The sequence below is a fragment of the Macaca mulatta genome, chromosome 10, assembly GCF_049350105.2.
Source record: "Macaca mulatta isolate MMU2019108-1 chromosome 10, T2T-MMU8v2.0, whole genome shotgun sequence".
NCBI classification, from domain to species: Eukaryota; Metazoa; Chordata; class Mammalia; order Primates; family Cercopithecidae; genus Macaca; species Macaca mulatta.
Window position 1 is genome coordinate 32,526,942 of NC_133415.1, and position 26,242 is coordinate 32,553,183.

At 62.9% G+C, this 26,242-nt stretch overlaps 2 protein-coding genes across 7 annotated transcripts; one reads left to right on the forward strand and one right to left on the reverse strand.

Annotated features, from left to right (window-relative positions):
* Nucleotides 1–1,704: 1,704 nt before the first annotated feature.
* Nucleotides 1,705–10,273, forward strand: CCDC188 (coiled-coil domain containing 188). Of its 3 annotated transcripts, none has more exons than XM_077950911.1 (12): nt 1,705–1,843; nt 3,458–4,123; nt 5,329–5,428; nt 5,542–6,309; nt 6,411–6,518; nt 6,602–6,706; nt 6,873–6,929; nt 7,012–7,071; nt 7,175–7,239; nt 7,407–7,464; nt 7,726–7,775; nt 7,850–10,273. In XM_077950911.1, the coding sequence occupies exons 4-12, from the start codon at nt 5,818–5,820 to the stop codon at nt 8,034–8,036; spliced, it is 1,182 nt and encodes a 393-aa protein (XP_077807037.1). In that variant the 5' UTR covers nt 1,705–1,843; nt 3,458–4,123; nt 5,329–5,428; nt 5,542–5,817; the 3' UTR covers nt 8,037–10,273. The 3 variants fall into 3 exon arrangements, with proteins under 3 accessions (XP_077807037.1, XP_028683802.1, XP_028683801.2); XM_028827969.2 differs by having other exon boundaries at nt 7,407–7,452; XM_028827968.2 differs by lacking the exon at nt 7,726–7,775 and having other exon boundaries at nt 7,407–7,452.
* ZDHHC8 (zinc finger DHHC-type palmitoyltransferase 8) lies at nt 8,676–25,530 on the reverse strand. 4 transcript variants are annotated; one of them, NM_001261328.1, is given in 11 exon segments: nt 8,676–9,631; nt 12,933–13,933; nt 15,182–15,291; nt 15,375–15,495; nt 15,700–15,841; nt 16,008–16,099; nt 16,498–16,600; nt 16,823–16,995; nt 17,080–17,237; nt 17,399–17,520; nt 24,676–24,810. In NM_001261328.1, coding segments are annotated over 11 exon segments (2,337 nt in total). In that variant the 5' UTR covers nt 24,780–24,810; the 3' UTR covers nt 8,676–9,420.
* Between the last annotated feature and the right edge of the window lie 712 nt (nt 25,531–26,242).

The following is a 26,242-nucleotide window of genomic DNA, read 5'->3' on the forward strand; positions in this document are numbered from 1 at the left end:
CCGGCTAACAGTCATTTACTGGGGCTGCCTTGTCCATGAGAGGATTTTTCCTTGACATTCTTGTATCTCTCTGATTCTTAAATAAAAAATGTGAGAATCCGTGTCCAGAGACTCACTCAGGAGGGAGACAAATGACCTGCCATCGCCCGCACCCTGGGAGCGGCTTGGCCATACTGGGGACAGGGCAGACAAAGGGTGAGCCCTTACGTCTCTGAGCCTCGCCTCTGACATGGGGAAGCCCCAGGGACAGGGAGGTGTGGGCCCAGCATCCCCAGCACTCTGCCCTTCCCCCACACCCTGTTCCCAGGACCCAGCCCCCAACTGTTCTCTGTCCCCTCAGGGGTGCCCCACAGGGTGGGAAGGCAGAGGAGGCTGCCCGGCACTCAGGGCATGTGTCCAGTCGCCACCCTTGCCCTGGACAGGGCGGGGCACTCTGCAGGCCACCGCATCCCTCACACAGCCCCCCGCAGACCCATCCTCTTGGCTGTGAGTCTAGGGGAAGCTGGGAGGCCCAAGACCACTCTTGGAACCCCACGGGCCTGACTGAAGGCCACCACGCACCTCTTCCCCTCCTGAGGCAAAGGAGCGCTCACACCTCAGGCTACAGCCCAGGCCCTGGGAGGACATGAAGGATAGTGCCCACGCCAGGGCCCATGGCCATTTCTCCCAGGTTTTCTGGGACCCCCAACCCTCCACATAGGGCAGCTCCGAGGGCTGGAGAGGGAGCAGACCCTGCCAGGCAGCCTGGGTGGGTGTGGGCCAGGAGCCCATGTTAAGGGACACAGAGATGGGGTCCTCTAAGGGCTGGAGCTGGCCCAGTGACCCCAAGGTCCATCCACTCAGGGCCTATTTCTTGGCTTTTGAGATATACTTGGAAGCAGCCAAGCATGGGCGAGGTGGCTCACACCTGTAATCCTAGTATTTTGAGAGGCTGAGGCGGGCAGATCACTTGAGCCAGGAGTTCAAGACCAGTCTAGGCAACACAGCGAGACCCAGTCTCTACAAAAACAAAATAATAAAGAATTAGCGGCGGGGCGCGGTGGCTCAAGCCTGTAATCCCAGCACTTTGGGAGGCCGAGATGGGCGGATCATGAGGTCGGGAGATCGAGACCATCCTGGCTAACACGGTGAAACCCCGTCTCTACTAAAAAAATACAAAAAACTAGCCGGGCGAGGTGGCGAGCGCCTATAGTCCCAGCTACTCGGGAGGCTGAGGCAGGAGAATGGCATAAACCTGGGAAGCAGAGCTTGCAGTGAGCTGAGATCCGGCCACTGCACTCCAGCCTGGGCAACAGAGTGAGACCCTGTCTTAATAAAAATAGAAAATAAATAAAATGAGCTTGGGGTACGAACATCAAGTCCGCAGTGCGGACAGCAGAACAGCCACATCTGGCCCCTCCCCTGGGCCGCAGCCCAGCTCCAGCAGGAAGGACTTGGGTCTCCATGCTGGGCGTCGCAGCCTCTCCTCCTCTTTGCCCTCCCAGCCCATACCTGGGCATCGGAGGACGGGCAAGGGCACAGGGCGGCCCCTCTGAACCAGACTCCCCGAGGCCACCTGGACACCGTGGCAACATGGGCAGGAACCGGCTTCCATGGTAACTGGCGTCCAGGGAGGCGCTGCCTGGCAACGGGGCCATGGCCCCCCCAGCACGCCGTACTGGCCACACTTTCCGCCCTCAAGGCCGGGAGTTCCGGCTTCCAGCCAGTGCCCCTGCCACAGCCGCAGCCGCGCCCTGTCCTGCACGACATCCCGGAGCCTGGACCTGAGGCGAACCCCCATGCCCACCCCAATCCAGGACACCGCTTGGCAGGGTGCTTGGCCTTTGTTAGCGTATCTGACCCTGTGAGTAGGGGACCCCAGGGCTGGGGATCCAGGACCCCGTCTCTCCAAGAGTCCCCCACCTTTTCGGGCTCAGGGCGATTGGCAAGGACCACAGGGAGGGGTGAGAGGAGCTGGGGGAGGAGGGGCTCCAGGGCTGACAGAGAGCAGCAGCCTTCCCTGGCACAGGTAGGGAGAGGGGCGGGGGCGTCAGGGAGCTCAGGGTTTCCAGGCCAAGGAGGATGATGCCCAGGGGCAAGGGTGATGGGAGGACACTGGGCCACCCAGGGTGTCCCAGGCACCCCCTCGGGGCCACTGGGGAATCTCACCTGGGCCTGGGCACCTATGTTGGGACCTAAGGACCCTGCCCTGCTGTTCGCCCAGGAATCCAGTGTTGTCTTCCTTATTACAGGGGCCACCCGTCTCCATGAAGACCTTTCCCTCCTCAGCATCCTGGCCCCTGTGGGGCACCTAGCAGGCTGGGGACACACGGAGCAGGTGCAGCCCCCACCCCACTCAGGGATGCAGAGAGCAGGGGGCAGTCCCCACCCCACTCACTCAGGGACCTGGAGAGCAGGGGGCAGTCCCCGCCCCACTCACTCAGGGACACAGAGAGCAGGGGGCAGCCCCCGTCCCACTCACTCAGGGACACAGAGAGCAGGGGGCAGCCCCCGCCCCACTCACTCAGGGACACAGAGAGCAAGGGGCAGTCCCCGCCCCACTCACTCAGGGACACAGAGAGCAAGGGGCAGTCCCCGCCCCTGCTGCTCAGGACCTCCTCCACCCCACCCCAGGGCCACCTCGCCTCAGGGCTCCTCCAAGAGGCCTTCCTTAGCCCCCATCCCAAGTTGCCCCATGGGGTCTCTCAGCTCAGCACCTCCTGAGACCCATGACATTCCAGCAAAGAATGAAAAGGGCACAGGCTAGGAGAGGGTCCTAGAGGCTGCTGCCACCCTCTGGCAGCTAAACAGACAGCCTCTGGCAGCTAAGACCAGGTATCCAGCCGCCTCTGCTGGGGAGGCCCCGTGTGGCACCGAGAACAGGAGAGAGGTCATCTGCAGACAAGATATTTCGAGACACTTGAGGTGGAGAGTGGAGGCTGACGTAGCAGGACAGCCTGGCAGGAAGAAGGCAAGCGGCAGCCAAGCAGTGGCCTCGTCACTGGTGTGAGGAGACACATGCTGCGAACAAGCATGGCAGGACAGCAGTGGGAGCTGGTACTGTCCCCACTCCAGACGGCAGCCCTGCAGCCCGAGATGCCGCCTGGAGGCAGGAGGACTCCCTCCCAAGACCTGGGTGTCCGGCTTCCTCAAGTTAAAAAGGAGAGAGGAGTGCCCGGCAGCTCTGCCTGCCTCCCCTATAAACAGGGATCGAAGAGAAGGAAAAGCCAGACATTTGAGCACTGAGTCTCATGGGAAGTTCCAAGACTAAACAAAACAGAACCACAAGAGAGAAAATGCAGAAAGAAAAGATTTGCCTTCCCCCAAACCCACTTTATCCGTAAGAGCAGAACAGAATTTTCTGGAACAAGAAGAGGGGAGCTTGGGGAACGATGGAGATGTCTTGGAAATGAAAAACAGGACTGCTAAAATCCAAAACCAATTTTTAATTTTTATTTATTTATTTGTTTTGACACAGAGGCTGGCTCTGTTGCCCAGGCTGGAGTGCAGTGACACAATCTCGGCTCACTGCAACCTCCGCTTCCTGAGTTCAAGCCGTTCTCCTGCCTCAGCCTCCTGAGTAGCTGGGATTACAGCCGCCCACCACCACGTCCAGCTAATTTTTGTATTTGTAGTAGAGACTGGGTTTCATCATGTTGGCCAAGCTGGTCTGGAACTTCCGACCTCAAGTGATCTGCCTGCCTCGGCCTCCCAAAGTGCTGGGACTATAGGTGTGAGCCACTACGTCCGGCCCCAAAACCAATTTTTTAAAAAGCAGAGAAAGAGTGTGTGTGTGTTTGGATTCAGGGAAGTCTATCTACAAGCAAAGGTGGAAAGAAGAACTCACAGGATCAATTCAAAAGGCCCAACATCTGACTGACAGGAGTTCCAGAATGAGCAGGAAATGGGAAGAAGTGTTATCAAAGAAATGCCAGGTCTCGAGGCAGAATGTGTTCACCAAGCACCCAGCGCCGTGAGGAAGGAATCACCCACAGTTGGTGTGACCCCCAGAGGTGCAGGGATCGGAGGGGACCCTACAGGCTTCTCACTACCAAGGACCACGACCGGCCTTCCAGTCCTGTGGGAAAACGCCCTTGGCCCCGATTCTCTCCCCAGCCCGATGTCCAGCAGGCACGAGGTCAGGGTAAGATGCTTGTAGGCCTGTGAGGCCTCTCAGTGTCTCCTCCCACATCACAGCCCACTCCAAAACTCAGCAGCACAACCACCATGGCAGCCCGGGGCTCGGCGGTACATGGCCAGCAACTTGGCTGCCATATGGGCCGGTTCTCTGGGGCTTGTCCACCCATCTTCAGGCAGCTGGGGACCGGCTGGGCTGACAGAAGCCTCTCCTGCCCCATGGCCTCTCATCCTGCAGCCCAGCCCAGGCCTCCTGCAGAGAGGACAGTCCCCACAGCCAAGGAAGAGAGGTCCAGGCCCAGCGCACAAGTGTCGTGCCACCCTCTACCCACGGCAGCTTAGGAGCATCCCGTTGGCCAAGTGCATCCAAGGCCGGCCCAGAGCCCAGGGGTGGAGACCAGGACCCGCCTCTTGATGCAGGAGGCGAAGTCACCTTGCAGCAGGGCCAGGACACCGAGAGAGCAGGGAACGGGGCTGTTCCCACCACATGAGGACTTCTCCAAGCCAGCTTTCTGAGGGTTAACTGAGGGCTGAGGGGTTCAAGAAGGAAGACACAGGCACTAGGACTCAGGGGCAGTGAGGGGCAGCGGGGCCGATGGCGTGAGGAGCACCAGGGAGCAGGAGGGAACCGGCCTGGGGCGTGAATCCGGCCCCACTGTTGGATGAGTGCTCTTCAGCCGCCCAAATCCCGTCCCACCGGTAACAGCGTGGCCTTCGGCAGGTGACTAAAGGGCTTCCTGCTTCAGCTTCCACACCCGTAAACAGAGGGTAACAATGGCATGCACTGTATCTGGCATAAAGTAAGTGTTCAATACATAGCTAGAAAAGAATGTTTTAAAACCTCAGAGATACATTAGGTGAAAAGAAAAGCTGGGCTACAGGATGACCTCTTCAGTGGGAACGAGGGGCAGGCTACGGGATGACCTCTTCGGTGGGAACGAGGGGCAGGCTACACGATGACCTCTTCAGTGGGAACGAGGGGCAGGGGATGGCAGCCCACCTCCAGGAGCTTAAAGAGGAGGCTCCTGTCCAGTGGGAAAGTCTTGGACACCATTTTTATTGTTTGATATTTTTTGAATCCACACTGTGTGTGAGAGTGTGTGTGTGTGTGTGTGTGTGTGTGTGTGTGTGTGTGTATTATCTGTTTTACATCTTAAGAAAAATAACCAGGCTGGGTGCAGTGGCTCACGTCCGTAATTCCAACATTTTCAGACGCTGAGGCAAGAGGATTGCTTGAGGCCAGGAGTTTGAGACCAGCCTGGGCAACACAGTGAGGCCCCCATCTCTACAAAAAAATTTAAAAATTAGCCAGGTATGGTTGCACACACCTGTAGTCCTAGCTACTTGGGAGGCTGAGGTGGGAGGATTGCCTGAGCCCAGGAATTGGAGGCTGCAATGAGACATCATTGTGTCACTGTGTTCCAGCCTGGGTGACAGAGCAAGGCCCCTTCCCATAAAAAGAAAGAAAAAAACTCGCATCGTGGGTCGGTGGGTCAGAGGCAGTGAGGTCATCAGGCGGGACAACTTCAGAACCAGGTGGGAGGGGCCCATTGTGACCTCCCTGGCTGCACCCAGGCCTTTGTGACTGTTGCCTGGGGCAGCCTGGGAGCCAATGGGTCACCCAGAGCCCTCAGTAAGAGGGTGGCAGGTTGGGCCAGGCCAGAGCCTGGACCTGGGGTCAGGAAGGGGTCGCAGGGAGGGATGGAGGGGCTGAAAACCTTGGGCCCCTGTGGCCACCCCCACCCCCAGTGTCCCCCAGCCCCAGCCTCCGGCAGCCATGGAGAATGCCTGGACCAGCCCTGCCAGGGATTTGCAGGGTGGCCCTGCCTGGGCCCCATCTCCTCTGCTCACTCAGTGCAGTCCCAGAGACCTTTCCCAGTCCCAGGGGCAGGGGGCAGGGGGGCCAGAGTGGAGGGTGAGGCTCCTGGGCTCTTTCTGTCCAGCCAGGAGCAGAGAGCGAGAGACCCTGAGGGGCCGAGACAAGGAGACGTGGAGGCAGGGCTTGGGTGGGGCTGGCCCCTGCACCCAGGGTCGAACCAGGGGGCTCCCAGGCAGGGGGAATCCACTGGTTCAGAGCCCAGACCCTGCCCATGCCCACCCCTGTCACCAGAGGGAGGGGCCCTGGCCTCTGCAGAGCCGCTGGGCTCTGCAGACCAGTCCTTCCTGCAGCTAGAGCAGGAGAACCACAGCCTGGTGAGCACCCCACCCACCGCCTGGTACCCATGCCCCAGCCCCAGCCCCAGCCCCAGGAGCGGCCATAACAGGCAGTCCCCTCTCTCTGCCCCCAACCCCAGAAAAGGCAGAACCAGGACCTTCGAGAGCAGCTGGGGGCCCTCCTAGGGCCGGGGCAGCAGTTCCTGCCCCTGTGTCCCGAACACTCAAGCTGCACTGCTCTGGCCTGGGTAAGTACAGGGCTCAGGGACCCTATGCAGCCAACACCGCACTAGCCCACAGCTTTGGGGCTGATCTGGGGGCTCTCCCACAGCCCCCTGACCCAGCTGGCACGCAGCCCTTGGGGAACAGGGCACCTCTGCAGCTGCTGCGGCGGGAGCTGTGCCAGGGGCAAGAGGCTTTCGTGCAGCAGTCCCAGGTGGGCCTGGGGGTTTCAGTGGAGAGGAACCTTCGTGCAGCAGGCCGGTGGGCCTGGGGGAGGGCTGTGGGGGGGGAACCCTCGTGCAGCAGGCCGGTGGGCCCGGCAGGGAGGTACCGGCCACCCTGCTGATGCCGCCCAAGCCCACCCTTGGCCCCACCCTCAGAACGAGCTGCAGCAGATCCGCCTGTGCTTTGAGAGGAAGAAGATGGTCATCACAGAGGTGCCCGCCTGGCTGAGGGGGAGGGATGCTGGGGGCCCACCCAGTGGGTCTTGCTCCTCAGGCGTGACCCCACTCCCCGCAGGTGTGGGACAGCGTGGCTGAGATGCACATGGCCCTGAACAACCAGGCCACCGGCCTCCTGGTAGGTCCCCACAGGACAGCACCTGGAAGGACAGGGCCGGACAGGCGAGAGGCCGGGGAGGGTGGGGCCGGGGCCTGCTATGCTTACCTCCTCTGGCCCCCAGAACCTCAAGAAGGACATCCGGGGCGTGCTGGACCAGATGGAGGATATCCAGCTGGAGATACTCAGGTGACGTGGGGGCAGGGGCCAGGCCGGCTGAGCAAGGTCTCGGAAGGGGTCCTGGTCAGGACAGGGCAGACCCATCCTTGACCCCCGACCTCCATAGCACCAAGCCAGGGGGTGGGTGCCAGGCTGGGGGTGGAGGGCATGGGGTCCTGACCGTGAGGCCCCTGCAGGGAGCGGGCCCAGTGCCGCACTCGAGCCAGGAAGGAGCAGCAGATGGTGAGCATGGCAGTGAGCCCCCCACGCCCCACTCTGGGTCTGGACACCAGCCTCCCCACCCAGGGCCCTACTTGGGCGAGGGGGACAAATGGGCTCCAGGAGGGCAGCCCAGGGCGGGGGCATCCGAAAAGAGGCTGCAGGAGCCTGTCCAGAAGGAAGGGGCCGGGGTTGCGGTGGGGGGACCCCTGTCTGAGGAGGGTTTCCCAAAGCCAGGGATCCCTGCCCTCAGCCTGGACCCTCGGGGTGGGCTCTGATCCAGCCCCTCCCCGACAGAAAGGGAGGCCAAAGCTGGGAAGCTCCAAGAGCCTGGCAGGCCAGCTCTGGTAGGTGACTGCGCGGCAGAGACCAGCCCCCAGGCCCCCCGCGCGCCCCTGCCCCTGACCACCACCGCCCGCAGGCTGCTGACCCTGAGGCTGCTGTTGGGCACCTTGCTGGTCTGGACTGCTGCCTACGTGTACGTGGTGAACCCCACGCCCTTCGAGGGGCTGGTGCCGCCCCTGCTGAGCCGTGCCACCGTCTGGAAGCTCCGGGCCCTGCTGGACCCCTTCCTGCGCCTCGAGGTGGACGGCTTCCTGCCCTTCTAGGCCGGAAGCCCAACGGCCCCAGCGAGGAGGCCAGGCGACCAGCACTGCCCCGGATGCCCAGTGGCCGCACCGGCCCCCTGCACATAGCACCACTGTGCACCGTCCCTGCCAGGAGCTGCAGAGAAGGGTGGAGGCGGGGTCTGTCCTGAGGGCTGGGCCTGTGGCTGGACATAGAGTCATGACATATGTGGCCGGTGAGCATGTCTCTGTGGAAATTGGGGGAGGGACACCGGGTGACCCAGCAGCGAGGGTCCGTCAGGGTGGAGACCCCAGCCTCAGGGCTGGCTTCCCACCCCACATCCCACCTGCCATCCAGAAGGCAGCCCCTCTGCACAGGGCTCTGACTCCTAAGGCGTCTTAGGAAGGTCTCCGCTGAAAGGCAACAGCAGTGAGGACCGGGGGATCCTCAGGTCTTGCCCCCTGGACCAGGCCTTCCCGGGGACCTCAGAGGTCAGGTTTTCAGTGCTGACCCTGCTGATCCACTGACCTCATGCCCCTCATGCAACTCCCCTCCCTGCCTAGCCACCACCCGCCCTGCCCAGCTCCTGTCACCTCCCCAACCCAGGGCCCTGTCCGGTACAGGGGGCCACACTGGTAGACAGAGCTGTGGAGATCAACACCAAACATTTTATTTGGGGAATTAATTAGCAGGGGTGCCCTTAAGAACAACAGAGAAGAGTTTTGCGGCTTTCTCGTCCCCAAAGGGGAGAAATAGAGCCGCAGCCCAGGGTGCACCCAGGGACGGGGACCCTGTGCCGGAGAAGGGCTGGCCGGAGTGCCACCCTGCTGTAGGCCGTACCACTGCTGGAGGACACAGGGCTTGGGCCTCGGGCCCTCTGACCTCCCACCAGCATCGTCTCTGGGTGCAGGCAGCCCCAGTGGGGCCCAGGCAGAGCTGGCCATGACTACAGGACCTTGGTGGCAGGCAGGGGCCAGTGGCTCACCAGGCTGGCAGCTCCACGAAGTTAAGGCATCTGTTCATGTGTCAGGGGAAGGGCAGGAGGAGTGCAGAGACCTTCGGGGGCAACCTGAGACCCCCCCCAACCCAGCCCAACCCACGGAGGCCTGGGCTCCCCGAGGAGGAAGTGGCTTAGTCTAAAGTGCTTGGTTGGACAGGGAGGCTGGGCAAAGGTCGTGCTGGTCCCCACAGCTCTGGGGCTGCCCCCTGTCGGGTGCTGGACCCCCTGCAGCAGGTGAGGGACTTCCTGAGGTCATGTGGACCCAGGGTCTTGGGCCCTGGCAGGCTGGGAGTCTGTCAAGCTGTGGCTGGTGGAGCAGAGAGCCCAGCCCACCCCCAGCCCTGCCCGAGGGTCCATGGTAGTCTGACCTCCTGGGTCCCCAGCTGGGCTGTCCCGGGCCCCAGAGCTGCCTACTTGTCATCCTGCTAGGGCCCGGAGAGGCTGGGGAAAAGACTGGAGGCAGCCAAGTGCAGGCGGCACATAGCCCCGCGTGGGGCTGCCCCGGCGGCCGGGCTCCAGGGGGCCCGCAGTGGTGGGCGGTCCTCCGGGCGGCCAAGGTGGCACAGGTGCAGCCCAGGAGGCACCCAAGGCTGGCCACGCCGCCCCCATCCACGGGTGCAGGTGCCAATCCGCCCCCTGTGGGCCGCGGCGTCCATGAGAGAGAAGCAGAAAGGTGGAGGTCAGCTTCAGGGCCCTACAGCCTGCACGCCTCCCGCGCTGGACAGCCCCAGCCCAGGCTGTCTCAGCCCCGAACAGCTGCGCATCCCTCACACTCCCTCAACCCTGCCCCTGGGATTTGGCAGGCAGGAGAGTTCCAGCAGGTTCAGCAGCCCCCACAGGGCCCTGAGCCAGCAGGTGGCCCCTATGCACCCCCATTTCATCTCCCCAAGCACTTGGGTTCCTGGGATTCCCCTGTGGGTAGCGGCAGACCCAAATCTTTCCCGTAAACACCCTGTCACTGCCAGAACTGACACAGACCCAAGGCGAGAGACCCTCACACTTCCCAGCCACAGACCATTGGCCGCCCCCTCCTCGCAGGCCTCTGAGTTGGCCCAAGTCGGCAGAAATGCCCCCGAGGAACCCACCTACCCCTGCACACCAGACAGCAGCCACCCCCTCTTCTGGGGCCTGGCCCCTGCCTTCCCCTAACCTGGGTGTCCTGCAGCAACAGCCCTGGCCTTGCCCAAGGAAAGAATCAAAATAACTCTTTTTCTTTTTTTTAATAAAATTATAGATATATAGATGTAGATATAAAAACATAAAACAGACACAACGCAAGCGGACGCTGTCGTGTGCTTACTCTCAGGTCCCTGACACCAAGGGAAGCACGGACCCCCTCCCCAGTGTGCTTTCCCGCGGCGCAAGCACCGCAGCCAGGCCAGGGCTGGGGACGTGGCATGCCTTGGGGCGGGGATTCTCCAGTTTGGCAGGGAGGGCCTGAGGGCTGGGGAGGGGGCTCTGGGTGTCACTGGCCCCCTGTGGCAGCATCACCCCCGTGCCTGCTCCCGCCTGCCCCCCGTCGCCTCCCACAAGAGCATGAAGCAAAGGTTAAGGCTTTGATGAAAGGGACAGCGGCGGCCGGAGCACTGACACATCAGACACGGTGCGGCAGCACAGCACACAGACACGGGACACAAGCCCGCCCGCCGGGCAACACAGGACACATGGAGCCGGGCCCCCCACCACAGCTGGCTGGCTGGCCGTCTGTCCACCTATCCACCACCACCCAGAGCAGGCCAGGGCAGAAGCATTGGCCTTGCCAAGCTACAAGCTTCCAGCGGGGTCCGTGAAAGGCAACACGTTAGTTAGGAGTAGCCTGGCGGGGGACACTTGGTACCGGAGCCCACAGGCTGTGCTGGAAGGAAGGTGGGGGCTCTGGATGCCTCTGTCCATCTCTGGGACCCGTCCGTAAGGGGGCCGTTGGGGGCTGGCCTGGCGATGATCTGGGGTGCATGGGTGATGGGAGTGGGCCAAGCTTGGCTGAGAGAGGGTGCCCCAAAGAGGCTGACTGGGGCCCCTCACTGCCCCAGCCATGGGACGGGCCCAGACACAGAACAGCCCAGTGGCCCTTGGCCCAGTGAGCCGACTTCCCCATGGGCAGATGAGTGGACGGGCAGGCAGAGCGCTTGGGGCAAGCTGTGGAGGCGTGGCACTCTCTCCCGCTGATGGGTCCACACCAGGTTGGGGTGGTTCTCTGTCCCTGGGGCAGAGAAGTCGGTGGGGGGGAGCACGCTGCGGGGTCCTGGTCCCCGTGGCACCACAGCAGATGGGTGGCAGTCAGTCCTCACACCGAGATCTCGTACGTGGTCCCACCCACGCCGGATACCTTCTTAACCAGCGTGTGCCTCGTAGGGCTGGCAGAGGGCCCTGAGGGGCCGGTGGCAGGTCCCAGCCGGGCCAGGCCCGGGGACTGCCCATTAAGCTTACTTGGGGGAGTCTTCAGCTGAGGGTGGTCCCTGCATCAAAACAAGCACATACACGCATGCACACAGTGAACACAGGAACACATGGGGACAGAGGACAGAGGAGGCAGCAGGACAGAGACGACGCAGACGTGGACTAGTGTAACCATGTCGTGGGGCCCCAGGCAGTCCCTGCCCTCTGGGCTCGGAGGGTTCACCTGGAAAGCAGGCGGGAGATGCAGAGCCTGCCTGGGGAGTGGCTGTGCCGTCACAGGACAGACAGATGTCACCACAACTGCCACCACCCTCCCGGGCCCCTGGGTCCCTCCTAGGCAGCACTGGCCCCAGAGAGCATGGGGCAGCCAGGTGGGCAGTGACCGGAGCCCCTGCCCTGCCCTGCCCTGCCCTGGGAGCCTGGTCTCTCTGCCTGGCCTCATTCCTGCTCTCTCAGGAAAACGAGGGGCTGCCCTCCTGCCCACTAGCGCTGACCAACAGTAGCTCTACCCTTGCTGCTTAAACCTTCTTGAGGCGAGAGCCCTTTGTCCCAGGGCTGCGATCCCTGCTTGGCTGCAATGCTGCCCACTTCTAGTTCTCGGGCTCCCCATTCATCACTGCCAATGGCAGCCTCCTCCCCAACTCCACAAAAGCTGAACAGACTCCCACGCTGTGGGGTAGGGGAGGTCTGCTCAGGGCTGGATGGACTGCTGTGCCCTCAGCCCCTTTGTGGCCAAGTGGCCTGGGCTGGGCTGGGCTGGGCTCTCCCCCTGGGGCCGCATCTGCTGACGGGAAACAGCTGAGCCTGTGCTTGAGGTTTCCAGGCCTGGACCGGGAGACAGACGCCATGAGGACACCAAGCGCCGCAGCCTGGGTCCTGGCCCCAGCAGGTGTGCAGTTCTCCTACCTGGGCCTGGGCCTGCGCACCAGCTGACCCCGCTGTCTCAGTTACCAACCTGCTGGTTGCCTGGAGCCAGCCTGCTTTCTCCAATCCTCAGTTTCCCCACTTACGAGCAGGGAAACCCCTGCTTCCTAGAACTATGTCCCACAGGGAGGGCCAGGGACCGGTCACCCAGGGTGGCACATTCTGCGGCTAGGTTATGTTCTCAGCCCCAGCCTCCAAGAGATGCAGCAAAGCAGACCCAGGGAGAGCCCTGGGTGGACAGGGCCACTGTGACCCAGGAAGCCAGAGCCACAGCCTAAAGGAGGCCCAGGCTGCCGCATGACACCAGCCCCAAGGAGAAAGCCCCACGGCCTCCCACATGCTGGGTCTACGCCAGCTCTGGGGGAACGAGTTGTTGGGATGAGGACACAAATTCTCATACCCTGTCCCCAGAGCGTGCCCAGGACATCCTCAGAGCTGGGCCACACGGGCTAGCCAGGGCCTTCAAGGCAGGGTGAGGCGCATCCTCCCTGTCCCGACCCCAGAGAAAAACTCAGGCCCCTGGGATGACCTATGAGTGCCCAGCCAAGAGGGGCCCTGCAGATGGCTGGACAGCTGCCCTGTGCCAGGAAGCCCACCCGCACCTCCCGGCACCCACCTCTGCACGGCCAGCGAGGGCGGTGGCTCTGGGAGGTCCGTGTGGATGAAGGCGACAGCTTTGGGGCCTGCGTAGGACGGTGAGTGGGGAGTGCCGGGCGGGGAGGGCAGGCCCTGTCGTGCAGGCGACCTATGTGAGCCACTGCTGGGCCGGGGCCCCGGGGCGTTGCTGCTGGCCTGATCAGCCTGCAGGGAGGAGGACGACGTCCGCGGTGCACGGCTCACGGAGCTGGACAGCGAGGACAGTGATGTCTGCAGGGCAGGGTTGCGGGCGCCGCCAAAGCCGGGCCCGGCCACAAGGTCGTCTCTGGAGCCGTAGCGCAGCGTGGAACCTCGGGGGCCCTCGGACAGCACACTGGCCTGCTGCAGACTGTAGGAGCTGGGCGCGTCATAGACGCCTGAGTCGCCGAAGAGAGAGTCGGCCTGGGAGCGCAGCAGGCGCTCACGCTCCTCCCTGTCCTTGCGCTCCTGGATGGATGCCATGATGGTCCTGGACAGGTTGTCGTAGCGCACAGGCGAGGGCTCCCGGGGCCTGGGGCCCAGCACGGGGCTGAAGCTGCGAGGCAGGGGCCGTGGCGGGTCGCCCGTCGCCCCAGGGTGCAGGTAGGGTGAGTGGTATCCGGCCACGCCAACTGCTGGATGGGCGGGGCAGGCGTGGCCACCAGGTGAGCCAGGGTTGAGCAGGCTGTCGTAGGACAGGCTGCCGTTGCGGTTGGGCAGTGCATGGGGGGCAAAGATGCTACGGTGGGGCGTGGGGGGCCCACCCTCAGAGCGGAGGGGCTGCAGGGCCACGTGGTCCCCGCCCCGCCGGCTCGAGGCCTTGAGGCTCAGGGAACGCAAAGCGCCCGAGAAGGCATCAGAGGCGCTAAGCGGGGGGGATGGCGGGTAGGCTGCGTGCAGGCCCCCGGGTCCATAGTCAGGGAGGTCCAGGCTCGGCTCGGACACAAAGTCCAGGCTACGGATGCTGTCATCCCCCAGGGTCAGGGAATCAGGGCCTGGAACCTGTAGGGAGAAGGCATTCTCACCACTGCCCGCCTGCCACCCTACCTGCAGCCGCCAGTCAGCACCCACGGGGGCCACACCTGGCACCGTGGCCTCAGGAACTGGGCCTCAAGGAGCCGTAAGAGTCACACAGTGACCTATGGTCCTGTCCCTGAGCACCCAAGGCCCTGTCCCTGAGCATCGATGGCTGAGGGGCAGGGGCTCTGCAGTGGGAGGGAGGCCACAGCTGGCTGTTGCAGACACCTGGGGCTCTGCCCTTGGAGCCACACAGCCCCAGGGGCCCACCACTCAGGGCAGCCACAGGGAGGAGGGGCCTCGTCTAGCCTCTGTGACGGGCACATGGGCATGGGCTTGGGCTTGGGACAAGAGCCTCAGGAACCACAAAGCCAGAAGGGGATCAGGGCAAATGTGGGATCAATGCACTGGGCCAACCAGACCCAATCCCCCACTGGACTCAGGAGTCCCAGGAAGATGACGTATCCGGAGCCCTCATCTCCAAGCAGGGCTGCCTCCTCCTTCAAGGCACAGCCCCTACATGCCTGCAGACTCAGACCCTTGGCCAAGGAGGCCCAGACTCACTGCTCCACCCAGTGACTCTCTCCAGGAAGGACATCAATCCTGAGGGAAGAGGTCCCGGGGATGGGGCTCATCTAGGTGCACGGGGCCCAGCCACAGGGTGCCTTTTGGGGTGGCCCAGAAAGAACAGAAAGAAGGATGACACTGTGGGACTGTTGAGTGTTCTGGTTCACTGCACAGACCGCCCCACGCTGCCTACTACTCCAGCGACCACAGAGCACTCATGCAACTCAGGGAAGAGAAATGTGCTTTCTCAAGCACGTCTCAAATTCTTCCGAAGTCTTCCCGTGGGCCTTACAGAGTGACTAATGGTGGAATTCCAGGCATCCTGGTACACAGTGCTCCTGGGGGCAGCCGCCTACCTGGTCTAGGGCAATGCCAGCCAAGGGACAGACGTTAAGCCTGGACAGCCCACGCCAGTCCCTTCCAGGACACCCTGCTCCCCTCCGTGGGTCCCAGTTCTGGGTGCACACAGGCAGGGTCCTACCAGTCACACAAGGTCCTTGGTGACCCAGGCAGAGCCCTGAGGGGTATGGTCTCAGGGGATGTGGCCTCCACTGGAGAAGCTGGGCTCTGAAGGTGGGGCCTCCATGGGGTGAAGGCTGTGGGGAGAGCTCCTGGAGGCGGGCCTGGGGGACAAGGCCTGCCAGGGGACAGGCTAGGCCTCCTTACCTGCTCGCCTGGTCCACAGAAGGGCGCCTTGGGACCCGTGGGGAAGGCTGGCCTAAACTTGTACATGGCAGGCGTCGGGGGGCTGGTCCTCTGCACCGACAGGGCACTCTCTGGGGATGCAGACCACTGTCAGACTGAGGTCAGATGGGGGTCAACCCACGTCCCTCCCTAGGTGTGGCTGCCCCGACCTCACCAGCACTGCCTGGGCGCGGGGTCTGCAGGTCACTGCTGAACGTGCCAGCCTCTATCTTGGGGGGCAGTGGCGGCCCCAAGTCCAGCGGCTTCTCATCCAGCCGGTCCAGGCTGCCCTTGGACTGGGAGGGGGCAGGGTCAGTGGTGTGTGGGGCTTGGATGAGGGGCAGGGCTTCACTAGGGATTTAGCCTGGGACCTGGTCCCCTCCCCAGAATCCGTCTACAGCTCCACCTGCCCCATCCACCTCTTGTAGGCCCCCACCAACCTGCCTGTTTCCCCATCCACGGGCCTGACTGCCAGCCCATCCCCAAGCCCAGGCCCCCACCTTGCTACGGCCCAGGCCAGCCTTCAGCCCGTTGTCACTAAGCTTGACCTTGAGCGGTGCAGCTCGGTCCAGGAGTTCAGGTCTAAGGAAAGGCGGCTTCAAACTCACCGCGAGCGGCAGCCGGGGCGGCTCCACCACGTACCTGCACCAGGGCACAGGGGTCAGTAGCCAGCCCACCTGCCACAAACACACAAGGGCAGGGCTGGCCACACCTGGCAAGAGCCAAAACGGACCAAGCTGAGGGTCTAAGGCTGCCCGCCCCACACCCAGCAGAGGGCCCCCACCACCCTGCCCAGGCCGGGCCTCACCGGGGCGCCAGGGGGCTGCACAGCACGTGCTCCACATTCCCACAGCAGCCTCGGGTGAAAGGGTTCACACCCCCGCGGAACTTCCCAGTCACCTGTGGATGCAGGACCCTCAGCCAGCCTGGCCTCCCAAGGTCCAGGCCAGGGTGGGCAGGGGGCTGGGCAGGGGAGCTGGGGTTCCTTAGAAGCTGGTACTCATGGGAAGTGGCTTGGGCAGGGTAGCCCAGGGCTGCCCCTCATATAGGTTACCCAGCCTGTCCTTGCAGGGAGCTGTGGGATTTCTGGGTCACTGGTGGCTACACTGTCCACAGGTAGGATGTGCACAGGGGATGGGGCAGGCGTGGCCCCACATGGGGGTCTCAGAGTTGGAGCCTCGTCTCAACACAGCTGCACAAGCTACCTCAGACAAGGGTGCCCCAGGCCCCACCCTGTCCCCATGCAGGCCCAACTCTCTCTGCCCTTTGGGGCTGCCCATCGCCCGTGGGGTCTGCACCTGCTCGTTGGTGGTGCGCCCCCGAGTGACCAGCACCACATGGAAGCCAGTGAGGCCAATGACAGGGATGAAGAAGAGGCCGGCCACACACATGACAGCCATGCTAGCCCGTTAAGGCGAACGGCGCAGGCCAGGACACCACAGACCCCATCGCAGCAGCACGGAGCAGGTGCCTGTGGACAAACCCCCTCCCAACCTAGGGACGGCCACCTGCCCGCTGGGGATCCCTGGGCAGCAACCAAGCCTTCTGAGGCTCCATCTCCCCAGTGAACTTGTCCCCGGTCCACATCGCCTCTGCAATGAGGCCCACAGGAACCAAGGATACGTGATGGTGGTGTGTGCGGCTCCCAGCCCCTCAGCGTGGTTCAGCACGTAGACCAGGCCGAAGGCCACGACGCCCACCATGTGTGCGCTGAGTGACAGCAGGAACAGGAAGAAGTAGCGATAGTTTCGACGCCCGATGCAATTGTTGACCCAGGGGCAGTGGTGGTCAAAGTCCTGGGCGGGAGCAGTGCGTCAGGGCACGTGGCAGGCAGGGATGTGGCACAGGGCTGGGGGAGCGCAGGGCAGCAGGGCGGTCACCTCTACACAGTTGTCACAGACGCTGCAGTGGGAGCAGCGCGGCGGGCGGTAGAAGTGGCACGTGGCGCACCACTTCATGCGGACCTGGATACCTCGCACATCCACGTTCTTGTACAGTGGGGCCCGGAAGTCGTCCTCCTTGTCCTCATCCTCATCCGCTGCAGACCAGGAGCCAGGCAGGGAGCACGAAGTTGACTTTCCTGGCAGATGAATCCCTCCCCCAAGTCCAGCCCACCCACCAGGAACCCCTGAGGCTGTCTCGAGTTAGCCGCTCACACTCTAGTGAAAGTGAGATGAGCTGCCCAGCACAGGGCCCTACCTCGGGGGAAAACACCAGGGTCCATGAAGGTGGCCATGCTGAAGTTGGCGAGGACAAAGAGGAAGATGATGCCATTGTAGACGGGAACAGCTGGGGACACAGCTCGTGTCAACCATGGGCACCTGCAGTAGACAGTGGGGGCAGAGAGTGGAGTCTGGGGGTGCAGAGGGGATGCAGGGGCAGAGCTATGTGGTACAGCAGACTGGGCCTGCAAGGTCACCCTCAGAGCTCAAAGGCAGTGGGGAGGCTGCCACAGCCCTGCCAAGAAACCTCAGCCACATGGCTCCTTCGAGTAACCACCAGAGGCTGTGCGTATCAGTACAGCATGTGGGCTACCCGTGCCCTGACCTGGCAACCCCTCAGGGCAGCCATCTCAGACAGGCCCACAGGCCTAAGGTCACACCATTCCAGCGACGTCCCTGGGCTCCACTACCGGGGCGGGGGGCCAGGGGCTGGGGGGGACAGTGCACAGGCTGGAGGTGGGAGCCGCAGATGGAAAATGCGCCCACGACGCCTCATCCAGGCCCATCCCTGGCACAGTGGGACCTCTCACCGGGGAGACTCTGGGGTGTGGGGAGCCTCAATCCTTGGTCAGTAAATGCATGGGATGCCCCGACTCTTCCCAGACAGGCACAGCCCCATCTAGACAGCCCCTTCTTTTGAGTTTGTCACCTCCCTCCCCAGATGACAAAGTAGAACACTTAGGGACTCTAGAAATGCACAATGTCCCCCACCACTTCCCATCTTCCCAGCCCTCAGCACTTGGCTCCAAGGCCACCCCCTCTTCCGGGAAGCTTTCCAGGACTCCAAGCTGCCCTCCGCAGCTTCCCTGTAAGGTGTGCCCTCACACGTCTTCCTGAAAGGTGCCTTCCTCAGCCCGCAAGTGGCCTGGCCTGAGTCCCCTCTGAGGAGACCTGCCAGTCCTAGGGCCACACGGCCTGTAGCAGGTTCCTAAATCCACCCACTCAGCTTCCGAGAAGCCCCTCTGGCCTCAGGCTCCTCGTCTCTCCCCTGCACATCCTGAGACGGCTGCTGTGACAAGCAGCAGGGACAGGAACACAGGATTTTGCGTCCCTCCCTGTACCCAGGCCCTCTGCATAGTTGGGGGACTAGTGGGGATCCCCCACAGCAGCCCTGACCTCCGTGGCCACTAGCAGTGGACGGGGCCCACGCGCTGCTTACCACCCCAGCGCACGTGGCCACGCTGCTGCACCCACACCCGCCTGGCCAGCAGCCAGCCCCGCCGCCCCGGCAACCACCTCCACGGCAGCAGAGCTTCACTATTTTTAGTGGAAAGCAAGAGGCTATTTAAAGACTCTGCTTCCCACGACAGCCATCCTCGGCAGGGCCGGGAGCCCAAGTTACCCTTCCTCTTGTCCAGGGCCCAGCCCGTGGCGTAGACCCCAGGGTGAGGACACAGCTGTGGCCACAGCTCCCTCTGCTGGGAGGGCTCTCCCTGTCCCTGCCCAGTGGCCCAGCCCCCAGGCTTCCTTTCACCCTCCCCAGCCCTGCCTGGCACACAGGCAGCACTCAAACGTGCCTGGCCTCCAATGCAACGCCATTCAGCAAGGACCACAGGTCCCTAAGGCATGGTCAGCCCAGCAAGGTGGGCACAGGCAGGTGAGCGGCCCTCCAGGGAGAGGCAGGGCCTGTGCTCCCCACAAGCCTTCTGGGGAAGGCTGGCTACGTAATCTGTGCAAAATGAAACTATGGGCCCCTTATTTTAAAATTACAGAAAATTTTAAGATGTTGACAGCAGAGCATTAAATCAAACACAGGCTCTCATGGTGCCTGTGGGGCCGGTCTGCTCTGGGAAGGGATGGGGCAAGTGCCATTGGTCAACCCTTGGGCTGCGAGGAGGGAGCCAGCCTCTATCCTCCCATTGCTGACCTGAGGATGGAAGCCTCAGGGCCCCTCTGCACCTGCGCTGGCTGCCAGCCTGCCTCCTGGCCCTAACTGGGGCCTCAGGAGTGCGTTTGCCCATCAGGCAGGTGGGGCCTGAACCTCATGCTGACTTGAGCTCCCTGACAGCCCAAGCAGGCGGTACTGCTGTGTCCTCCCTGAGCCTGGACTCTCCCACGCCAGGCGGGCCAGACAGCAGCCTCACAGCCACAAGGCCACTCTGGGAAGTCTGCAGTGTGACCGGGTCCCCCCGCCCAGTGCGGGTACCACCAGCCTACGTGCCTGTGAGGGCCCTTATGGGCACTAAGCCAGGGGTTGGGGAGGCTTGTGGTGGGTTCTCTGACTGGGACCTGAGCTGCTGCCCACCTCTCCAGTCCTTCAGGGTGAGGCAACTGTCCTCTCTGTAATCCCCAAGGTGGGATCCTGCCTAACAGGGACCAGCTCACGGGCCAACCCACCAGGGCCCAGAGCTCTCAGGGCTCAGTGGGGAAGATGAGGAGCACGTGCAGGCATGCACAGACACATGTGTGAAGATACGGACATACGCACAAACATGCTCCAGGGCACATGTGCATGAGGCGTGTGCACACACACAAATATACAGGCATGTACACACATAAACACACAGACAACCTGCTCTGGTGCACAGAAGGCACACACGCATACATGAATCATATCTGCATGCAAGACACATACATCCATGAACACTTGCATGCAGACATGCACACATGCACACGCCGGCGCGTATGCAAGAATGCAGACATGCCTGCACATCACTCACCCAAGACCGATGTGTGTGCACACGTGAACACAGGCGTGCACAGACACACGCCTCCTCACACCGCATCCAGCCCTATCCAGCCTCGGCTCAGCTGCCCCTCACTCTGGCCTCAGACATGGCCCTCCCACTCTCTGGGCTTCCTTTTGCTCCTCTGTGGATAGGGCAAGTGTGGGGACACACAAGCATTCTCAGGGATGTGCAAGAACACGGGAGGACACAGGAGGACATGCAAGGATGCATGAGGACACATGGAGACAGGGGAGGCCATGTGTGGATGCTCAGGGACACTCGAAGACACACATTCTCTATGGGCAGGGCCCAGCAGCCAGTAGTCTGGGTCCTGGTTCGGGGAGGCTCCACTCCCACCCAGACCTGATGGTGCACACCAGGCTTGCCTGCCGGAGGGCCAGGCAGAGACAGGCTCTGGGCCTGGGCTGGGGGTGGAGTGTCTGGCCTGCCATGTCCCTCTGAGCCCCTCCTGGCTGGCTCCAGCCAAGCAATGGGCGGAGGGCAGGTCCGGGGGGCCCAGCCCCGAAGTTCCAATCCCTCATCCAGGGCCACAGGCTGGGACATGCACCACCACCATAGGCCCCACCCGGGCTGAGGCCCCAAGTCCCGCCTGGGCTGGCAGGGAGACACCGCCCAGCAAGGGGGGGTGGCTTAGGGGCAGAATGTCCGCCACAGCTAAATGTGGAATGGAAAATTTTAACTCAGACGTTTTCATTTAAATCAGGTTCTTCATTAGCACTGTTTGTGTATGAGTGGCACTCGCCCGTGGGGCGCCCGGGACCAGCGGGACAAAAGCCGCTGTGCCCTTGTCAGGCTGGGCCTTTGGACCTCAAAGTACCTGCACCTACCTGTCCAGTCCCTACAGACACCTGGACAGATGGGGAAACTGAGGCTTAGGGGCCAGGAATACCCCAGGCCACATTCGGTAGATCCCAGCAGGGGGGCTCACACTGAGTTTTCACCCCCAGGGTCCCCAGACTCATGAGGTCCCAGTCAGCAGTTCAGTCCCTCTTGGCCCCCCCAAGGCTAGTCTGGCCCAGGGCCTGTTCTGACTGCTGTCCTGAGTTGGGCCTCCAGGCAAGGAGAGGGCTCAGGACGATCTAGGGACCAGCCACACCATCCCAGATGCCCCAGAGAGAGATAAGCCAGCCTGGCTCAGCCCCAGGCATTGGCAGCCTGCCAGGCAGCCCCAGACCTTGGACATTCACAGGGTCTCTGTCATTCTGCAATGTGGCTCTGGAGTGAAGTCAGGGCAGGGTCGGGAGCCTGGCCTAAGAGTCTTCGAACCCTCTGCCAGCAGCTGACCCAGCCTAGCATTATGCCACGGTGTAAAGGGCTTCTGCAGCCCAGCGGGACACAAAACACCCAGAAACATAGGAAGGGGCCGGGAGCAGTGATCACACCTGTAGTCCCAGCACTTTGGGAGGCTAAGGCTGGCAGATCACCTGAGCTCAGGAGAACAGCCTGGGCAACATAGCGAGACCCCATCTCTATTTAAAAAAACACAAAAAATAAATAAATTAGCCGAGTGTGAGGGTGCCCACCTATCATCCCAGCTACTCAGGAGGCTGGGGTGGGAGGACCACTTGAGCCCAGGAGGTCGAGACTGCAGTGAGCTGAGGTAGCACCACTGTACTCCAGCCTGGGCGACAGAGTGAGACCCTGTCTCAAACAAACAAACAACAACAACAAAATCCTGGGAAGGTTTCCTGAAGGAAGAGGGCCTCTGACAAGCTGCCCTGCCATATGTGCCCCATCCTGAGAGGGTACCCCTCACAACCGGGCATGCTTCCATGCCCAGACCCTCCTAGAGAGATGTGTGAATGTCCTGCTGGTCCCAAGACCCTTGGCGATCTGGCTGACGGAGGGGTCCCTGGTTCTCAGGCCTCCAGCTCCCCACACCACATGACACCCAGAATTCCTGCCTACCTGGCGCATGGGTGAAGCCGCCCCACTGGCAGCAACTCATGTTTACTGAGTGCAGAGACGGGGCTGGGGCCACTCACTGTCTGGTAACGTCCGAGGAGGAAACAGTGAAGTCGGGAACCCTGTATAGGCCCTGAGGGCAGGGATAGGGGGCACAGGAGCAACCTGCTCTCCTTCCTGCGTACCTGGACCAGATACAGGGCAGGAGGTTGGGCAACGGGTGGACAAGTGGCCTGCCTCAAGAAAGGGGCCGCCTGGACCCCTGCCTACTCAGAATCAGCACAGCTGCCATGGGTGTCATCAATGGGCCAGCCGACCCAACAGAACCCTTTCTCAGGAACTGAGCGGTCTTGGAGGAGCTCAGCAGAGTTGGGGCGGGTCGGGGAAGAGGCCAGGATCACTGACAGCCATTCAGCCCAGGGGTGTGGCCTCAGGGCAGCCCTGTCCTGAAGGGGCAAGCAGGGCTTCTTAGCCTTGCTAGGTGGCCACTGCACATCAAACCCAGGTGAGCACCCAGGCCACCATCCTTCTACAGGGACACATGGCACCTTCTCCCATGTGCAGGGCCGTCAGAGGTCAGCACAGGCCAGGCATAGGGTTGGGTGCAGGCACGGCCCGCACTGCCCCAAGAAGGAACCCCATACCTCAAGACTGCTGGTGTCGCTGAAACAGAACCCCAGAACAGAGGAGGAGAAACTGGTGCTCAGCAGAGTGCGAGCCACCCAAGCACTCCATGCCTGGGGCTGGGTCAGGTTCACAGGCAGAGTCACAGAAAGGGCCCTCTGACATCCATCACACTCGAGGGAACCAGTAGCCGCAGCCACTACAGCCGGCTGCAGATGCGGTGCCAGGAACAGAGGAGCCGTCCAAGGAGGATGGGATTTGGGGGGTGTGCAGGGTTGATTTTAATTTCTTTAGCATATTTTTTTTCTGAATTTCACAAGTTCCCCAAAAAGAACATACATTACTTTTTTTTTTTTTTTTTCAAGACAGAGTCTTGCTCTGTCACCCAGACTGGAGTGCAGTGGTGCGATTTTGGCTCACTGCAACCTCCGCCTCCCGGGTTCAAGCAATTTTCCTGCCTCAGCCTCCTGTGTAGCTGGGATTACAGGCGCCCGCCACCACACCTGGCTAGTTTTTGTACTTTTAGTAGAGATGGGGTTTCGCCATGTTGGCCAGGCTGGTCTCAAACTCCTGACCTCAGGTGATCTGCCCGCCTCGGCCTCCCAAAGTGCTGGGATTACAGGCGTGAGCCACTGTGCCCGGCCCACACATTACTTTTAAAGTCATGAGAAAGGACACTGAATTGCATGGAGGGAGTAAGGAACCAAGCCAGACCCCCACACTGACAGAGGCCCTGGGGACCAGCACTGGGCTGGGCCCACCCCTCCAGAAGCCTTGGTGGGATGTGTTCACCCAGGCCAGGCTCCCCCGGCTGCCCACCACCCACCTCTCTCTGCCCCACACCAGCACTGTCTGAGTGACAAGAACACACTGGCTTGCCCGAGCCAGAAATAAGCCCGTCCACACAGGCCTTTTTTAAACATGCTCTTGGCAGCCTGCGGTGCCCACCCAGCCCCAGCCTGCAGGTAACTCTCTCGCCTCCACGGGCACCCGATTCAGCTTGGCCATGCATGCGGCGACTCCCCAAATTCTTGCAAAGGTGACGAGTGTCAGGCAGCCCCTACCTGCCCCTCTCCAGGCTCACATGCTCAGGGGTGGCCCCACCTTGGAATAGGTCGCCATCGTTCATGTCACCTGGGCTATGTCTCAACCCCAGATTGGTGGAAGGGGGGTGGGTGGTTGAAGATCTGTGCAACCGAAGCCTGGAGCCCCCAACCCTCCTTGTGCCTAAAGAAGCCCTGTGGTGACCCCACAGCCACAGAGAGAGGCTGTGCTGTCCACATGCCTCTCTGGTCCTAAGCCAGCCTGTATCTTGGGTGAAGAAGTTGAGGCTGGAGGGGCCCAGTGTCCAGCAGGCGCGGGCTCTCACTCCCAGAAACAGGACCTCAAGGGTCCTGGTATGCACCATGGCTAACCACAGAGGTGCTGTGCTAACATCGAGCCCTGGGTGTGGCCTGACCTGGGTCCTCCAACTGTGATGACCACTGGGTCTTCCTGAGAGGGAGGCCAAGGGCCAGGCCCAGGTCACCAGTGGCTGTGGGGCAGGCATGTGGCAACCAGGCCAGGCCACACCTACGTGCGGACAACTTGACTCTGGCCTGGGGCGGGCAGCCAGGAGGAGACCCGAGAGGCACCCACAGCCACCTGCAGGGAGGGCTCATGGCTCTGGGTTGCCCACGTCCCCTCGGGAGCCCCATGGGGAGGGAAGGGCTGCAGCCACACCCAGAGCAGCCCGGCCTCCTCCCCTGCCCGGGCCCAGCACTCCCGGACAGGGCCTGCCTGGACACTCCCGAGGTGCCCAGCCCGCACTGGTGTCCCCACACAACGGACTCATCCCGGTGCCCGGGATGCCCGCACACGGCTTCAGCTCCCCCGGCCCCAGCGCGGGGAGAGGGACTGCCGTCGCCTGCAGCCGGCGCCCCGCCCGCCCACTGTCCCGGGCCCCGCCAGCCCCCGCGACCGCCGCCCCCGTGCCCGGGCTGTGCGGGCCCTGCCCATCGCTGCCCCGGTGCTCCCAGACGCGGCGCCGACTCACGTGAACACGAAGAAGAGGGTGCTGGAGCCGACCAGCAGCGCAGCGGCCGTGGCCACCGGGATGTACTTGGCGGGTTTGAGGCGCGTCCCGGGGCTGCGGGGCATCCTGGGCGCCGCGCCGCCGCATCCCTCCCCGGGGCCGGGCGGGCGGGGCCGGCCGGGGTCGGGCCGGGGTCGGGCGGGCGGGCTGGACGCGGCGCAGGACCCGCGGCGGCGGCGGCGGCGGCGGAGGAAATCCCACCCCACTGGCGGCGGCGGCGGCGGCGCGCTGATGTCAGCGCGCCCCTTAAGGTGGACCGGGCGCCGGGGGCCGCGGCGAGGAGGGACGGGGCGGGGCGAATCGACGGGTCCCGGGGGCCGCCCACCGGTTCCCGGGACCCTCGGAGGGGGCGGGGCCTCGCGGCCTCGGGGACTCCAACTCGGCGAGCGCCCGCGGCTCTCGGGGGCCGGGCACCCACGCACCCCTGCGGCCCGGCCGGCCGGTGGTCACCACGGCGAAGGCCAGGGCTCCCTGGTTCCGGGCCGCGGAGGCGTGCAGGTGGCCTCGGGGGCGTCTGTGGGCGCAGCCCTCTCCCTAACGACCCCTCTGGTCTGGAACCCCCTGGCATTCACGAGGGGGCGCGGGTGTGACACCGCAGCGGCGTCGTGGCTGTTTTGCCTCCTGACCGCCTCGCAGCCCTCCCTCGGGCGACTGGGCTGGAGGAGCCCGGCCAGCGGGCGCCAGGCCCTCCGCGTTCTGGCCCGAACTGCAGGCTTGAAAGAGGGTAGGCTGAAGCCCCCATCCTCCCCGAGGCGGGCCCCTTGGGAAGCCCGGCGCCCCGGCCCTGCCCGATAGGCCCTGAGCGTCTCCTCCCGCAGGAAATCCCACCCGCCCCGCCGCCGCTTAAGGTGGACCGAACCGGGGCCTTCGGCGCTGTGGGCGGGGCCTCGTGTGGGTTCCTCTTGGCAGAGCAGGTGGCGCCAGCGGGAGACCCTCAGTCAAGCTCCGGAGCCTCCCCAGTGAGGGTCATTGTCCTCGGCGACGCCAACATGTCCCAATCACCCCCAGTTCTGAAACCCAGACCCATTAGACTCCTCCCTAGGTGGAGATCTGTGGGGGGGACCTCACCCATCACCCCCAGCCCTGAGTGTCTGCTCACCTGCAACCAGAACCCCATGCGGCCCTACCATGCTGTGCAGGCATGAGGCTCCTTGGCCTGGAGGCCCCTGCTCGCCTGGGGAAGCACCCGGCCCCAGCTCCTCAGGGTGGGCAGGCCAGGGTTGTGGCTGTTGAAATGGTGATGGGCTTTCTCCCAGGCAGCTCTAGTGGTAAGCACTGCTCTCAGGGTGCCCTGATCCAGGAGGTGCTCGCAAGCACTAAGGCAGTGGAGGGGTCTCAGGGCACAATGGTGAGCCTAGAGCAGACACCACTGGAGCAGATGCCTCCTTACCTGGGCTCTGCAGTGGCCACGAGTGAGCCTCGCGGTTGGCAACACACCTGCCACTTGGCGCCCATCTCTAGCCTCCCCCTTGCTCCTACCTTCCCCAAGGAAGTGCCTCCTCTAGTGGCACACACCACAGAACCCCTC

Excerpts from the sequence above, each read along its gene's own strand:
- CCDC188 (XM_028827968.2), top strand. The coding sequence starts at position 5,818 with ATGGAGGGGCTGAAAACCTTGGGCCCCTGTGGCCACCCCCACCCCCAG. Across the intron at positions 6,519-6,601 it reads GCTGCACTGCTCTGGCCTGG|CCCCCTGACCCAGCTGGCAC; the intron begins GTAAGTACAGGG and ends GCTCTCCCACAG. Across the intron at positions 7,240-7,406 it reads ATCCAGCTGGAGATACTCAG|GGAGCGGGCCCAGTGCCGCA; the intron begins GTGACGTGGGGG and ends AGGCCCCTGCAG.
- ZDHHC8 (XM_077948692.1), bottom strand. The coding sequence starts at position 25,282 with ATGCCAGGGGGTTCCAGACCAGAGGGGTCGTTAGGGAGAGGGCTGCGC. Across the intron at positions 16,996-17,079 it reads TCTGTGACAACTGTGTAGAG|GACTTTGACCACCACTGCCC; the intron begins GTGACCGCCCTG and ends GCTCCCGCCCAG. Across the intron at positions 15,842-16,007 it reads TGCAGCCCCCTGGCGCCCCG|GTACGTGGTGGAGCCGCCCC; the intron begins GTGAGGCCCGGC and ends GCCCTGGTGCAG.